Raw genomic sequence first — 16,906 nt, forward strand, 5'->3', positions numbered from 1 at the left:
GTTCTTTCCTCCCTGTGAGACCGTAGACAGGACTGTGTCTGAGCTCTACAGGCAGTTCTTTCCCCCCTGAGACCTTATATAGACAGGGCTGTGTCTGAACTCTACAGGCAGTTCCTTCCTCCTGTGAGACCTTATATAGACAGGGCTGTGTCTGAGCTCTACAGGCAGTTCTTTCCCCCTTGTGAGACCTTATATAGAGAGGGCTGTGTCTGAGCTCTACAGGCAGTTCTTTCCCCCTGAGACCTTATATAGACAGGGCTGTGTCTGAACTCTACAGGCAGTTCTTTACCCCTGTGAGACCTTATATAGACAGGGCTGTGTCTGAGCTCTACAGGCAGTTCTTTTCCCTGTGAGACCTTATATAGACAGGGCTCTGTTTGAGCTCTACAGGCAGTTCTTTCCCCCTGTGAGACCTTATATAGACAGGGCTGTGTCTGAGCTCTACAGGCAGTTCTTTCCTCCCTGTGAGACCTTATATAGACAGGGCTGTGTCTGAGCTCTACAGGCAGTTCTTTCCTCCTGTGAGACTTTATATAGACAGGGCTGTGTATGAGCTCTACAGGCAGTTATTCCCCCCTGTGAGACCTTATATAGACAGGGCTGTGTCTGAGCTCTACAGGCAGTTATTTCCCCCTGAGACCTTATATAGACAGGGCTGTGTCTGAGCTCTACAGGCAATTATTTCCCCCTGAGACCTTATATAGACAGGGCTGTGTCTGAGCTCTACAGGCAGTTCTTTCCCCCCTGTGAGACCTTATATAGACAGGGCTGTGTCTGAGCTCTACAGGCAGTTCTTTCCGCCCTGTGAGACTTTATATAGACAGGGCTGTGTCTGAGCTCTACAGGCAGTTGTTTCCCCCCTGTGAGACCTTATATAGACAGGGCTGTGTCTGAGCTCTACAGGCAGTTATTTCCACCTGTGAGACCTTATATAGACAGGGCTGTGTCTGAGCTCTACAGGCAGTTGTTTCCCCCTGTGAGACCTTATATAGACAGGGCTGTGTCTGAGCTCTACAGGCAGTTCTTTCCGCCCTGTGAGACCTTATATAGACAGGGGTGTGTCTGAGCTCTACAGGCAGTTCTTTCCGCCCTGTGAGACTTTATATAGACAGGGCTGTGTCTGAGCTCTACAGGCAGTTCTTTCCGCCCTGTGAGACCTTATATAGACAGGGCTGTGTCTGAGCTCTACGGGCAGTTCTTTCCACCTGTGAGACCTTATATAGACAGGGCTGTGTCTGAGCTCTACAGGCAGTTCTTTCCTCCTGTGAGACTTTATATAGACAGGGCTGTGTATGAGCTCTACAGGCAGTTATTCCCCCCTGTGAGACCTTATATAGACAGGGGTGTGTCTGAGCTCTACAGGCAGTTCTTTCCGCCCTGTGAGACTTTATATAGACAGGGCTGTGTCTGAGCTCTACAGGCAGTTCTTTCCGCCCTGTGAGACCTTATATAGACAGGGCTGTGTCTGAGCTCTACGGGCAGTTCTTTCCACCTGTGAGACCTTATATAGACAGGGCTGTGTCTGAGCTCTACAGGCAGTTCTTTCCTCCTGTGAGACTTTATATAGACAGGGCTGTGTATGAGCTCTACAGGCAGTTATTCCCCCCTGTGAGACCTTATATAGACAGGGCTGTGTCTGAGCTCTACAGGCAGTTATTTCCCCCTGAGACCTTATATAGACAGGGCTGTGTCTGAGCTCTACAGGCAGTTCTTTCCTCCTGTGAGACTTTATATAGACAGGGCTGTGTCTGAGCTCTACAGGCAGTTCTTTCCGCCCTGTGAGACCTTATATAGACAGGGCTGTGTCTGAGCTCTACAGGCAGTTCTTTCCCCCCTGTGAGACCTTATATAGACAGGGCTGTGTCTGAGCTCTACAGGCAGTTCTTTCCTCCTGTGAGACCTTATATAGACAGGGCTGTGTCTGAGCTCTACAGGCAGTTCTTTCCCCCTGTGAGACCTTATATAGACAGGGCTGTGTCTGAGCTCTACAGGCAGTTCTTTCCTCCTGTGAGACCTTATATAGACAGGGCTGTGTCTGAGCTCTACAGGCAGTTCTTTCCCCCTGTGAGACCTTATATAGACAGGGCTGTGTCTTGTCCAATCAGCTGAATTTACACCAGATGACTCCAATCAGGATGGAGAAACATTTCAGACATGATCAGGAGAAATGGGAGGAGCCCGATATAAAGGTCACTTCTCACAGTAAAGGGTGTGAAAACTTATGTCCAGATAAACAATTGTAGCTCTTTTTGATTTTTTTTATAAATTGGGAGAGATTTCTACAATTCTGTCATCACTTTATCATTATGGGGGAGAATATTGGAGAACACAAGGGGCAACAGAAGATAATGTCATAGAAGTGACGGGGGGTGAAGACTTACTGGATACATTGTATATAGTGATGGGGGGGGAAGACTTTCTGGATACATTGTATATAGTGATGGGGGGGGGGAAGACTTTCTGTATACATTGTATATAGTGACCGGGGATGAAGACTTTCTGGATACATTGTATATAGTGACCGGGGGTGAAGACTTACTGGATACATTGTATATAGTGATGGGGGGGGGGAAGACTTTCTGGATACATTGTATATAGTGATGGGGGGGGGGAAGACTTTCTGGATACATTGTATATAGTGATCGGGGGTGAAGACTTTCTGGATACATTGTATATAGTGACCGGGGGTGAAGACTTTCTGTATACATTGTATATAGTGACCGGGGGTGAAGACTTTCTGGATACATTGTATATAGTGACCGGGGGGGAAGACTTTCTGGATACATTGTATATAGTGATCGGGGGTGAAGACTTTCTGTATACATTGTATATAGTGACCGGGGGTGAAGACTTTCTGGATACATTGTATATAGTGACCGGGGGTGAAGACTTTCTGGATACATTGTATATAGTGACCGGGGGTGAAGACTTTCTGTATACATTGTATATAGTGACCGGGGATGAAGACTTTCTGGATACATTGTATATAGTGATCGGGGGGGGTGAAGACTTTCTGGATACATTGTATATAGTGACCGGGGGTGAAGACTTTCTGGATACATTGTATATAGTGACCGGGGGTGAAGACTTTCTGTATACATTGTATATAGTGACCGGGGATGAAGACTTTCTGGATACATTGTATATAGTGACTGGGGGGTGAAGACTTTCTGGATACATTGTATATAGTGACCGGGGGTGAAGACTTTCTTGATACATTGTATATAGTGACCGGGGGTGAAGACTTTCTGGATACATTGTATATAGTGACTGGGGGGTGAAGACTTTCTGGATACATTGTATATAGTGACCGGGGGTGAAGACTTTCTGGATACATTGTATATAGTGACCGGGGGTGAAGACTTTCTGGATACATTGTATATAGTGACCGGGGGTGAAGACTTTCTGGATACATTGTATATAGTGACCGGGGGTGAAGACTTTCTGGATACATTGTTTATAGTGACCGGGGGTGAAGACTTTCTGGATACATTGTATATAGTGACCGGGGGGGAAGACTTTCTGGATACATTGTTTATAGTGACCGGGGGTGAAGACTTTCTGGATACATTGTATATAGTGACCGGGGGTTAAGACTTTCTGGATACATTGTATATAGTGACCGGGGGTGAAGACTTTCTGGATACATTGTATATAGTGATATGGGGGGGGTGAAGACTTTCCGGACACACTGTATATAGTGATATGGGGGGGTGAAGACTTTCCGGACACACTGTATATAGTGATATGGGGGGGGGTGAAGACTTTCCGGACACACTGTATATAGTGATATGGGGGGGGGTGAAGACTTTCCGGACACACTGTATATAGTGATGAGGGGGGGGTGAAGACTTTCCGGACACACTGTATATAGTGATATGGGGGGGGGGGGGTGAAGACTTTCCGGACACACTGTATATAGTGATATGGGGGGGGGGTGAAGACTTTCCGGACACACTGTATATAGTGATATGGGGGGGGTGAAGACTTTCCGGACACACTGTATATAGTGATATGGGGGGTGAAGACTTTCCGGACACACTGTATATAGTGATATGGGGGGGTGAAGACTTTCCGGACACACTGTATATAGTGATTTGGGGGGGGGGGGGGGTGAAGACTTTCCGGACACACTGTATATAGTGATATGGGGGGGGGGTGAAGACTTTCCGGACACACTGTATATAGTGATATGGGGGGGGTGAAGAATTTCCGGACACACTGTATATAGTGATATGGGGGGGGGGGGGTGAAGACTTTCCGGACACACTGTATATAGTGATATGGGGGGGGTGAAGACTTTCCGGACACACTGTATATAGTGATATGGGGGGTGAAGACTTTCCGGACACACTGTATATAGTGATATGGGGGGGTGAAGACTTTCCGGACACACTGTATATAGTGATTTGGGGGGGGGGGGGGGGGGGTTGAAGACTTTCCGGACACACTGTATATAGTGATATGGGGGGGTGAAGACTTTCCGGACACACTGTATATAGTGATATGGGGGAGGGGTGAAGACTTTCCGGACACACTGTATATAGTGATGGGAGTGAAGACTTTCCGGACACACTGTATATAGTGATATGGGGGGGTGAAGACTTTCCGGACACACTGTATATAGTGATATGGGGGGGTGAAGACTTTCCGGACACACTGTATATAGTGATGAGGGGTGAAGACTTTCCGGACACACTGTATATAGTGATATGGGGGGGGTGAAGACTTTCCGGACACACTGTATATAGTGATATGGGGGGGTGAAGACTTTCCGGACACACTGTATATAGTGATATGGGGGGGGTGAAGACTTTCCGGACACACTGTATATAGTGATATGGGGGGTGAAGACTTTCCGGACACACTGTATATAGTGATGGGGGGGTGAAGACTTTCCGGACACACTGTATATAGTGATATGGAGGGTGAAGACTTTCCGGACACACTGTATATAGTGATATGGGGGGGGTGAAGACTTTCCGGACACACTGTATATAGTGATATGGGGGGTGAAGACTTTCCGGACACACTGTATATAGTGATATGGGGGGGGTGAAGACTTTCCGGACACACTGTATATAGTGATATGGGGGGGGTGAAGACTTTCCGGACACACTGTATATAGTGATATGGGGGGTGAAGACTTTCCGGACACACTGTATATAGTGATATGGGGGGGGTGAAGACTTTCCGGACACACTGTATATAGTGATATGGGGGGGTGAAGACTTTCCGGACACACTGTATATAGTGATATGGGGGGTGAAGACTTTCCGGACACACTGTATATAGTGATATGGGGGGGTGAAGACTTTCCGGACACACTGTATATAGTGATATGGGGGGGGGTGAAGACTTTCCGGACACACTGTATATAGTGATATGGGGGGTGAAGACTTTCCGGACACACTGTATATAGTGATATGGGGGGTGAAGACTTTCCGGACACACTGTATATAGTGATATGGGGGGGGTGAAGACTTTCCGGACACACTGTATATAGTGATATGGGGGGTGAAGACTTTCCGGACACACTGTATATAGTGCTCTGTACCTGGGGCGGGCCCCTCCTCCTTACCTGTACCTGCCTCTACCTGTCCTCTTCACATACCTGCCTCTACCTGAGCGAGTCTCCCAGCCAGGACACTATGATGTCATCACCAAGCCGTAACCCCTTCACTGCCTGCATGCTTTATAAGGAGGGTGTCCACACGATATAGGGCAGGTGTATGGATAGATTTCTATTAGGTAGGTAGTTCTAGGTACCTGATGATCATACAATACAACGATCCTATATAAACAGATCACAGTAGACTACAACTCCCATCATTGTGCACCAGCAGCACACGTGACATGGTAAACCTGACATGTGCGGTGAGGGGCGGTTACACAAATTCTTTATAGGACGGTGACAGAACGGCACTGCTCACCACGTAGGCAGAAACCATAGGTGACCAAGTATACCGCAGACAATAACCACTCGTGCATACCGCTCCACCACTGTATACCGCAGACAATAACCACTCGTGCATACCGCTCCACCACTGTATACCGCAGACAATAACCACTCGTGCATACCGCTCCACCACTGTATACCGCAGACAATAACCACTCGTGCATACCGCTCCACCACTGTATACCGCAGACAATAACCACTCGTGCATACCGCTCCACCACTGTATACCGCAGACAATAACCACTCGTGCATACCGCTCCACCACTGTATACCGCAGACAATAACCACTCGTGCATACCGCTCCACCACTGTATACCGCAGACAATAACCACTCGTGCATACCGCTCCACCACTGTATACCGCAGACAATAACCACTCGTGCATACCGCTCCACCACTGTATACCGCAGACAATAACCACTCGTGCATACCGCTCCACCACTGTATACCGCAGACAATAACCACTCGTGCATACCGCTCCACCACTGTATACCGCAGACAATAACCACTCGTGCATACCGCTCCACCACTGTATACCGCAGACAATAACCACTCGTGCATACCGCTCCACCACTGTATACCGCAGACAATAACCACTCGTGCATACCGCTCCACCACTGTATACCGCAGACAATAACCACTCGTGCATACCGCTCCACCACTGTATACCGCAGACAATAACCACTCGTGCATACCGCTCCACCACTGTATACCGCAGACAATAACCACTCGTGCATACCGCTCCACCACTGTATACCGCAGACAATATCCACCACTGTATACCGCAGACAATATCCACCACTGTATACCGCAGACAATAACCACCCGTGTATACAGCACAATAGGTCTGGGCTGTATACCGGTTCATACAAAATACCAACATTTTTGTGCTGCACAATAAGAGTTTTAACCCATACCACAATACCGGTTTGGCCCCTCCCCCTCGGGAATAAATGGATTATCAGCGCTGCGCTGTCCCCATCGGGGAACTACAAACATGTCACCCGCTGCTCTGCCCCCCCCCCCCCCCCCAATTAATTATCAGCCCAGCGCTGTCCCCATCGGGGTAAATACTGATAGGTCACCCGCATGCGCTGCCCTCCTCATCCTCATGTTTGTTGTGGTCGCCGCCGCTGACACTCTATACCAGTGGTCTTCAACCTGCGGACCTCAAGATGTTGCAAAACTACAACTCCCAGCATGCCCGAAAAGCCAACGGTTGTCCAGGCATGCTGGGAGTTGTAGTTTTGCAACATCTGGAGGTCGGCAGGTTGGAGACCACTGCTCTATACTGTGCGGTATCCCTATGCCCGGGCTGCAAAAAATAAACAAAATAAACTTTAACTCACCTCCCATTGGTCCGGTACTGACCTCACCTGCTTCTTGGGGATGGAACGTCGGACAGCCGGCAGCAGCAATGTTCCGCCTCGGCCGCTGATAGGCTGAACCCACTGTCATGTAAGAAGCCGCCCAGAGCTCCTGACCGTGGGCTCAGCCTATCAGCGGCCGAGGCGGAACATTGCTGCGGCTGGTGATGGCCTTACGCTGGGGTCGGGGGACAGCCGGCAGCCTGACGTAGGAACATGCGGGAGCTTATTTTGTTTACCTTTTGCAGCCCGGGCATTAGGATACCGCACAGTATAGAGGGTCAGCGCCGGCGGCCGCAACAGACAGGACGAGGAGGGCAGCGCTTACGGGTGACATGTGAGTATTTACCTAGATGGGGGCAGTGCTGGGCTGATAATACATTTGGGGGGGGGGGGGAGGAGGAAATACAGTTATATATCGTGGAACCGCCAAAAGCTACAAAAATACTGTGATACACACAATTGGTCATACCGCCCAGCCCTACTGCACAGTATGCACCCAAGTATGGCGCAGACAGTAACCCCCCAGTGTATACCGCAGACAGTAACCCCCCAGTGTATACCGCAGACAGTAACCCCCCGTGTATACCGCAGACAGTAACCCCCCGTGTATACCGCAGACAGTAACCCCCCCGTGTATACCGCAGACAGTAACCCCCCGTGTATACCGCAGACAGTAACCCCCCAGTGTATACCGCAGACAGTAACCCCCCGTGTATACCGCAGACAGTAACCCCCCGTGTATACCGCAGACAGTAACCCCCCAGTGTATACCGCAGACAGTAACCCCCCAGTGTATACCGCAGACAGTAACCCCCCAGTGTATACCGCAGACAGTAACCCCCCAGTGTATACCGCAGACAGTAACCCCCCAGTGTATACCGCAGACAGTAACCCCCCAGTGTATACCGCAGACAGTAACCCCCCAGTGTATACCACAGACAGTAACCCCCCAGTGTATACCGCAGACAGTAACCCCCCAGTGTATACCGCAGACAGTAACCCCCCAGTGTATACCGCAGACAGTAACCCCCCAGTGTATACCGCAGACAGTAACCCCCCCAGTGTATACCGCAGACAGTAACCCCCCCAGTGTATACCGCAGACAGTAACCCCCCCCGTGTATACCGCAGACGGTAACCCCCCCAGTGTATACCGCAGACGGTAACCCCCCCAGTGTATACCGCAGACGGTAACCCCCCAGTGTATACCGCAGACGGTAACCCCCCAGTGTATACCGCAGACGGTAACCCCCCGTGTATACCGCAGACGGTAACCCCCCGTGTATACCGCAGACGGTAACCCCCCGTGTATACCGCAGACGGTAACCCCCCGTGTATACCGCAGACGGTAACCCCCCCCGTGTATACCGCAGACGGTAACCCCCCGTGTATACCGCAGACGGTAACCCCCCAGTGTATACCGCAGACGGTAACCCCCCCCCGTGTATACCGCAGACGGTAACCCCCCCCCGTGTATACCGCAGACGGTAACCCCCCGTGTATACCGCAGACGGTAACCCCCCGAGTATACCGCAGACGGTAACCCCCCGTGTATACCGCAGACGGTAACCCCCCGTGTATACCGCAGACGGTAACCCCCCGTGTATACCGCAGACGGTAACCCCCCGTGTATACCGCAGACGGTAACCCCCCGTGTATACCGCAGACGGTAACCCCCCCGTGTATACCGCAGACGGTAACCCCCCGTGTATACCGCAGACATTATGCACCCGTGTATACCGCAGACATTATGCACCCGTGTATACCGCAGACATTATGCACCCGTGTATACCGCAGACATTATGCACCCGTGTATACCGCAGACAGTAACCCCCCCCGTGTATACCGCAGACAGTAACCCCCCCGTGTATACCGCAGACAGTAACCCCCCGTGTATACCGCAGACAGTAACCCCCCGTGTATACCGCAGACAGTAACCCCCCGTGTATACCGCAAACAGTAACCACCCGTGTATACCGCAAACAGTAACCACCCGTGTATACCGCAGACATTATGCACCCGTGTATACCGCAGACAGTAACCCCCCCGTGTATACCGCAGACAGTAACCACCCGTGTATACCGCAGACAGTAACCACCCGTGTATACCGCAGACAGTAACCCCCCCGTGTATACCGCAGACAGTAACCCCCCCGTGTATACCGCAGACAGTAACCCCCCCGTGTATACCGCAGACAGTAACCCCCCGTGTATACCGCAGACAGTAACCCCCCGTGTATACCGCAGACAGTAACCCCCCGTGTATACCGCAAACAGTAACCACCCGTGTATACCGCAGACATTATGCACCCGTGTATACCGCAGACAGTAACCCCCCCGTGTATACCGCAGACAGTAACCACCCGTGTATACCGCAGACAGTAACCACCCGTGTATACCGCAGACAGTAACCCCCCCGTGTATACCGCAGACAGTAACCACCCGTGTATACCGCAGACAGTAACCACCCGTGTATACCGCAGACAGTAACCACCCGTGTATACCGCAGACAGTAACCACCCGTGTATACCGCAGACAGTAACCACCCGTGTATACCGCAGACATTATGCACCCATAGGATGAGTCATAGTGCCCCCTCCTCCTAAGACCAGAATCACCTCAGGTCCATCCACCATGACACCTACCGCAGACTGCGCCCAGGAGCAGAGCGAGGAGCACAAGGAGTCCTGCAGACCCCCATGTAACAGAAAAGGGGGTGGGGGGACCGCCATCCACACCCTGCGCCCCCACGCCTTTGTCTCCTGGACAACTGGCAGGTACAGACTCCATGTTGTCGACCACCGTGGCATCATCACCCGACTGTGGGGTCTCTGCATGGGATAGGACATCCTCGCTGGCCTCCTCGCTCACTGTGTGCAGCAGAGCCATCCGTGACAGCAGGGTGACACAGAGGGAGGGCCCGCACGTCAGGGGCCCCACTCCTCACCACCACTGCCGTGTGTCACCAAACTCATTAAATACTTCAATCGCTTTCTGCTCCCAGGATGAAGCGTCTTTGAAGACGACAATAAGATTCTTGAGACGCTCCATGAGAGGGAATCGCACCCCACCGGGGAGGAATCGCACCCCACCGGGGAGGAAAAGGTCTCATGAGGGAAATCAAATCCGACAGCGGAGGAATCACACCCTACAAATAGGAAGAGGTCTCATAAGGGGGAATCACACCCCACAGAGGATGAATCACACCCTACAGAGGAGGAATCATACCCCACAGAGGAGGAATCATACCCCACAGAGGAGGAATCACACCCCACAGAGGAGGAATCATACCCTACAAGTATGAAGATGTCTCAAGGGATGAACTGTTTCCACAGGAACATGATAGTCCAAGGCCTCTTTATCTAGGTGGTCTATCATGTTCCCTTGGAGACAATTCATGACATTTTCCTCCTCGGTGGGGTGCGGTTCCCCGTAATAAGACATTTCTACCCCTTCACTAGAGTGGTCAGCTCTGGTCTCCTCAATGAGGGGTTGAATATCAGCTTGGGGGTCCACCACTGTCCAGTCAGTTGTCTGTTTTCTTCTGTGCGAGGAAAACTCCAGGAAGTGTTGGGATTTTTTGGGGGGTTATTTATTTTCCTCAAGCTGAATGGAACAATAAAATGGGAAAATGGGAGTGATAGAGCAAAAGAATGAAGGGGACCACTAAACAAAAGAATGAAGAGGACATCTAGACAAAGAATGAAGAAGACATCTAGACAAAGAAAGAAAAGGACAACTAGACAAAAGAATGAAGAGGACAACTAGACAAAAGAATGAAGAAGACAACTAGACAAAAGAATGAAGAAGACAACTAGACAAAAGAATGAAGAAGACAACTAGACAAAAGAATGAAGAAGACAACTAGACAAAAGAATGAAGAAGACAACTAGACAAAAGAATGAAGAAGACAACTAGACAAAAGAATGAAGAAGACAACTAGACAAAAGAATGAAGAAGACAACTAGACAAAAGAATGAAGAGGACAACTAGACAAAAGAATGAAGAGGACAACTAGACAAAAGAATGAAGAGGACAACTAGACAAAAGAATGAAGAGGACAACTAGACAAAAGAATGAAGAGGACAACTAGACAAAAGAATGAAGAGGACAACTAGACAAAAGAATGAAGAGGACAACTAGACAAAAGAATGAAGAGGACAACTAGACAAAAGAATGAAGAGGACAACTAGACAAAAGAATGAAGAGGACAACTAGACAAAAGAATGAAGAGGACAACTAGACAAAGAATGAAGAGGACAACTAGACAAAGAATGAAGAGGACAACTAGACAAAGAATGAAGAGGACAACTAGACAAAGAATGAAGAGGACAACTAGACAAAGAATGAAGAGGACAACTAGACAAAGAATGGAGAGGACAACTAGACAAAAGAATGGAGAGGACAACTAGACAAAAGAATGAAGAAGACACTAGACAAAAGAATGAAGAAGACATCTAGACAAAGAATGAAGAGGACAACTAGACAAAGAATGAAGAGGACAACTAGACAAAAGAATGAAGAAGACAACTAGATAAAGAATGAAGAGGACAACTAGACAAAGAATGAAGAGGACAACTAGACAAAAGAATGAAGAGGACAACTAGACAAAAGAATGAAGAAGACAACTAGACAAAAGAATGAAGAAGACAACTAGACAAAAGAATGAAGAAGACAACTAGACAAAAGAATGAAGAAGACAACTAGACAAAAGAATGAAGAAGACAACTAGACAAAAGAATGAAGAAGACAACTAGACAAAAGAATGAAGAAGACAACTAGACAAAAGAATGAAGAAGACAACTAGACAAAAGAATGAAGAGGACAACTAGACAAAAGAATGAAGAGGACAACTAGACAAAAGAATGAAGAGGACAACTAGACAAAAGAATGAAGAGGACAACTAGACAAAAGAATGAAGAGGACAACTAGACAAAAGAATGAAGAGGACAACTAGACAAAAGAATGAAGAGGACAACTAGACAAAAGAATGAAGAGGACAACTAGACAAAAGAATGAAGAGGACAACTAGACAAAAGAATGAAGAGGACAACTAGACAAAGAATGAAGAGGACAACTAGACAAAGAATGAAGAGGACAACTAGACAAAGAATGAAGAGGACAACTAGACAAAAGAATGGAGAGGACAACTAGACAAAGAATGGAGAGGACAACTAGACAAAAGAATGAAGAAGACCACTAGACAAAAGAATGAAGAAGACATCTAGACAAAGAATGAAGAGGACAACTAGACAAAGAATGAAGAGGACAACTAGACAAAAGAATGAAGAAGACAACTAGATAAAGAATGAAGAGGACAACTAGACAAAGAATGAAGAGGACAACTAGACAAAGAATAAAGAGGACAACTAGACAAAGAATGAAGAGGACAACTAGACAAAGAATGAAGAGGACAACTAGACAAAAAATGAAGAGGACAACTAGACAAAGAATGAAGAAGAGGACATCTAGACAAAGAATGAAGAAGAGGACATCTAGACAAAGAATGAAGAGGACAACTAGACAAAGAATGAAGAGGACAACTAGACAAAAGAATGAAGAAGACAACTAGACAAAGAATGAAGAGGACAACTAGACAAAGAATGAAGAGGACAACTAGACAAAGAATGAAGAGGACAACTAGACAAAGAATGAAGAGGACAACTAGACAAAGAATAAAGAGGACAACTAGACAAAAGAATGAAGAGGACAACTAGACAAAAGAATGAAGAGGACAACTAGACAAAAGAATGAAGAGGACAACTAGACAAAAGAATGAAGAGGACAACTAGACAAAAGAATGAAGAGGACAACTAGACAAAGAATGAAGAGGACAACTAGACAAAGAATGAAGAGGACAACTAGACAAAGAATGAAGAGGACAACTAGACAAAGAATGAAGAGGACAACTAGACAAAGAATGAAGAGGACAACTAGACAAAGAATGAAGAGGACAACTAGATAAAGAATAAAGAGGACAACTAGACAAAAGAATGAAGAGGACAACTAGACAAAGAATGAAGAGGACAACTAGACAAAATAATAATGAATGAAGAATGTAGAGGACAACTAGACAAAGAATGAAGAGGACAACTAGACAAAGAATGAAGAGGACAACTAGACAAAGAATGAAGAGGACAACTAGACAAAAGAATGAAGAAGACAACTAGACAAAGAATGAAGAAGACATCTAGACAAAGAATGAAGAGGACAACTAGATAAAAGAATGAAGAGGACAACTAGACAAAAGAATGTAGAGGACAACTAGACAAAATAATAAAGAATGAAGGGGACAACTAGATAAAGAATGTAGAGGACAACTAGACAAAGAATGAAGAGGACAACTAGACAAAAGAATGAAGAATACAACTAGACAAAAGAATGAAGAAGACAACTAGACAAAAGAATGAAGAAGACAACTAGACAAAGAATGAATAGGACAACTAGACAAAGAATGAAGAGGACAACTAGACAAAATAATAAAGAATGAAGAATGTAGAGGACAACTAGACAAAGAATGAAAAAGGACAAATAGACAAAGAAGAGGACAACTAGACAAAGAATGAAAAGGACAACTAGACAAAGAATGAAGAGGACAACTAGACAAAGAATGAAGAGGACAACTAGAGAAAAGAATGAAGAAGACAACTAGACAAAGAATGAAGAGGACAACTAGACAAAGAATGAAGAGGACAACTAGACAAAGAATGAGGAGGACAACTAGACAAAGAATGAAGAGGACAACTAGACAAAAGAATGAAGAAGACAACTAGACAAAGAATGAAGAGGACAACTAGACAAAAGAATGAAGAGGACAACTAGACAAAAGAATGAAGAGGACAACTAGACAAAAGAATGAAGAGGACAACTAGACAAAAGAATGTAGAGGACAACTAGACAAAATAATAAAGAATGAAGGGGACAACTAGATAAAGAATGTAGAGGACAACTAGACAAAGAATGAAGAGGACAACTAGACAAAAGAATGAAGAATACAACTAGACAAAAGAATGAAGAAGACAACTAGACAAAAGAATGAAGAAGACAACTAGACAAAGAATGAATAGGACAACTAGACAAAGAATGAAGAGGACAACTAGACAAAATAATAAAGAATGAAGAATGTAGAGGACAACTAGACAAAGAATGAAAAAGGACAAATAGACAAAGAAGAGGACAACTAGACAAAGAATGAAAAGGACAACTAGACAAAGAATGAAGAGGACAACTAGACAAAAGAATGAAGAAGACAACTAGACAAAGAATGAAAAGGACAACTAGACAAAGAATGAAGAGGACAACTAGACAAAGAATGAAGAGGACAACTAGACAAAGAATGAAGAGGACAACTAGACAAAGAATGAAGAGGACAACTAGATAAAGAATGAAGAGGACAACTAGACAAAGAATGAAGAGGACAACTAGACAAAGAATGAAGAGGACAACTAGACAAAGAATAAAGAGGACAACTAGACAAAGAATGAAGAGGACAACTAGACAAAGAATAAAGAGGACAACTAGACAAAGCATGAAGAGGACAACTAGACAAAGCATGAAGAGGACAACTAGACAAAGAATGAAGAGGACAACTAGGCAAATATTGAAGAGGACAACTAGACAAAGAATGAAGAGGACAACTAGACAAAGAATGAAGAGGACAACTAGACAAAAGAATGAAGAAGACATCTAGACAAAAGAATGAAGATGACAACTAGACAAAAGAATGAAGAGGACAACTAGACAAAAGAATGTAGAGGACAACTAGACAAAGAATGTAGAGGACAACTAGACAAAGAATGTAGAGGACAACTAGACAAAATAATAAAGAATGAAGGGGACAACTAGATAAAGAATGTAGAGGACAACTAGACAAAGAATGAAGAGGACAACTAGACAAAGAATGAAGAGGACAACTAGACAAAGAATGAAGAGGACAACTAGACAAAGAATGAAGAGGACAACTAGACAAAGAATGAAGAGGACAACTAGACAAAGAATGAAGAGGACAACTAGACAAAAGAATGAAGAATACAACTAGACAAAAGAATGAAGAAGACAACTAGACAAAAGAATGAAGAAGACAACTAGACAAAGAATGAATAGGACAACTAGACAAAGAATGAAGAGGACAACTAGACAAAGAATGAAGAGGACAACTAGACAAAATAATAAAGAATGAAGAATGTAGAGGACAACTAGACAAAGAATGAAAAAGGACAAATAGACAAAGAAGAAGACAACTAGACAAAGAATGAAAAGGACAACTAGACAAAGAATGAACAGGACAACTAGACAAAGAATGAAGAGGACAACTAGAGAAAAGAATGAAGAAGACAACTAGACAAAGAATGAAGAGGACAACTAGACAAAGAATGAAGAGGACAACTAGACAAAGAATGAAGAGGACAACTAGACAAAAGAATGAAGAGGACAACTAGACAAAGAATAAAGAGGACAACTAGACAAAGAATAAAGAGGACAACTAGACAAAGAATAAAGAGGACAACTAGACAAAAGAATATAGAGGACAACTAGACAAAATAATAAAGAATGAAGAGGACAACTAGATAAAGAATGTAGAGGACAACTAGACAAAGAATGTAGTAGACAACTAGACAAAGAATAAAGAGGACAACTAGACAAAGAATGAAGAGGACAACTAGACAAAGAATGAAGAGGACAACTAGACAGAATGAAGAGGACAACTAGACAAAGAATAAAGAGGACAACTAGACAAAGAATAAAGAGGACAACTAGACAAAGAATAAAGAGGACAACTAGACAAAAGAATATAGAGGACAACTAGACAAAATAATAAAGAATAAAGAGGACAACTAGACAAAAGAATATAGAGGACAACTAGACAAAATAATAAAGAATGAAGAGGACAACTAGATAAAGAATGAAGAGGACAACTAGACAAAGAATGAAGAGGACAACTAGACAAAGAATGAAGAGGACAACTAGACAAAGAATGAAGAGGACAACTAGACAAAGAATGAAGAGGACAACTAGACAAAGAATGAAGAGGACAACTAGACAAAGAATGAAGAGGACAACTAGACAAAGAATGAAGAGGACTACTAGACAAAGAATGAAGAGGACTACTAGACAAAGAATGAAGAGGACAACTAGACAAAAGAATGTAGAGGACAACTAGACAAAAGAATGAAGAGGACTATCACTCCCATTTTATTGTTCCATTCAGCTTGAGTAACATCAATAACTCAACAAAAAATTCCAACACTTCCTGGAGTTTAGGCCTTGTATACATTGCTGACGGAACTCCAAATAGCGGGTCTGACGGCAATCAGGCCAAAAGGACAGGAGTTTAGCGGAGAAAAAATAGTGCAAGCTCTATTTTTTTCTCTGCTAAAATCCTGTCAAATTACCAGGTCACCGACAGACCCCACGCAAGTGAATGGGGTCCGTCATGACCCGGTAGTAGCCGTTTGCAAATTACCTATTTAGGGGTCCGATCGGCTAAAAAAAAAAAAAAAAAAGGGTAGAAAAACATGTCTCATTAGGAGGAGTAACATCATAACATCCCAAGGGCAGGAATACCGAGCAGGAATCCCAC

At 45.5% G+C, this 16,906-nt stretch overlaps 1 protein-coding gene across 2 annotated transcripts in view; it reads right to left on the bottom strand.

Moving 5' to 3' along the window:
* Positions 1-16,906, bottom strand: part of FAM83H (family with sequence similarity 83 member H) — an 88,878-nt gene that overhangs the window by 52,942 nt on the left and 19,030 nt on the right. The window contains exon 1 of one of the 2 annotated variants that reach the window (XM_056553553.1): positions 9,972-10,140. The exons of the other annotated variant lie outside the window; for it this stretch is intronic. Within the exon in view, the coding sequence (XP_056409528.1) occupies positions 9,972-10,139 (168 nt within the window). The 5' untranslated portion in view covers position 10,140. Of the gene's footprint in view, positions 1-9,971; positions 10,141-16,906 lie in introns of those variants that run through there. 2 annotated transcript variants of the gene reach the window in all.

Source organism: Hyla sarda, unplaced genomic scaffold, assembly GCF_029499605.1.
Source record: "Hyla sarda isolate aHylSar1 unplaced genomic scaffold, aHylSar1.hap1 scaffold_327, whole genome shotgun sequence".
Lineage (NCBI taxonomy): Eukaryota > Metazoa > Chordata > Amphibia > Anura > Hylidae > Hyla > Hyla sarda.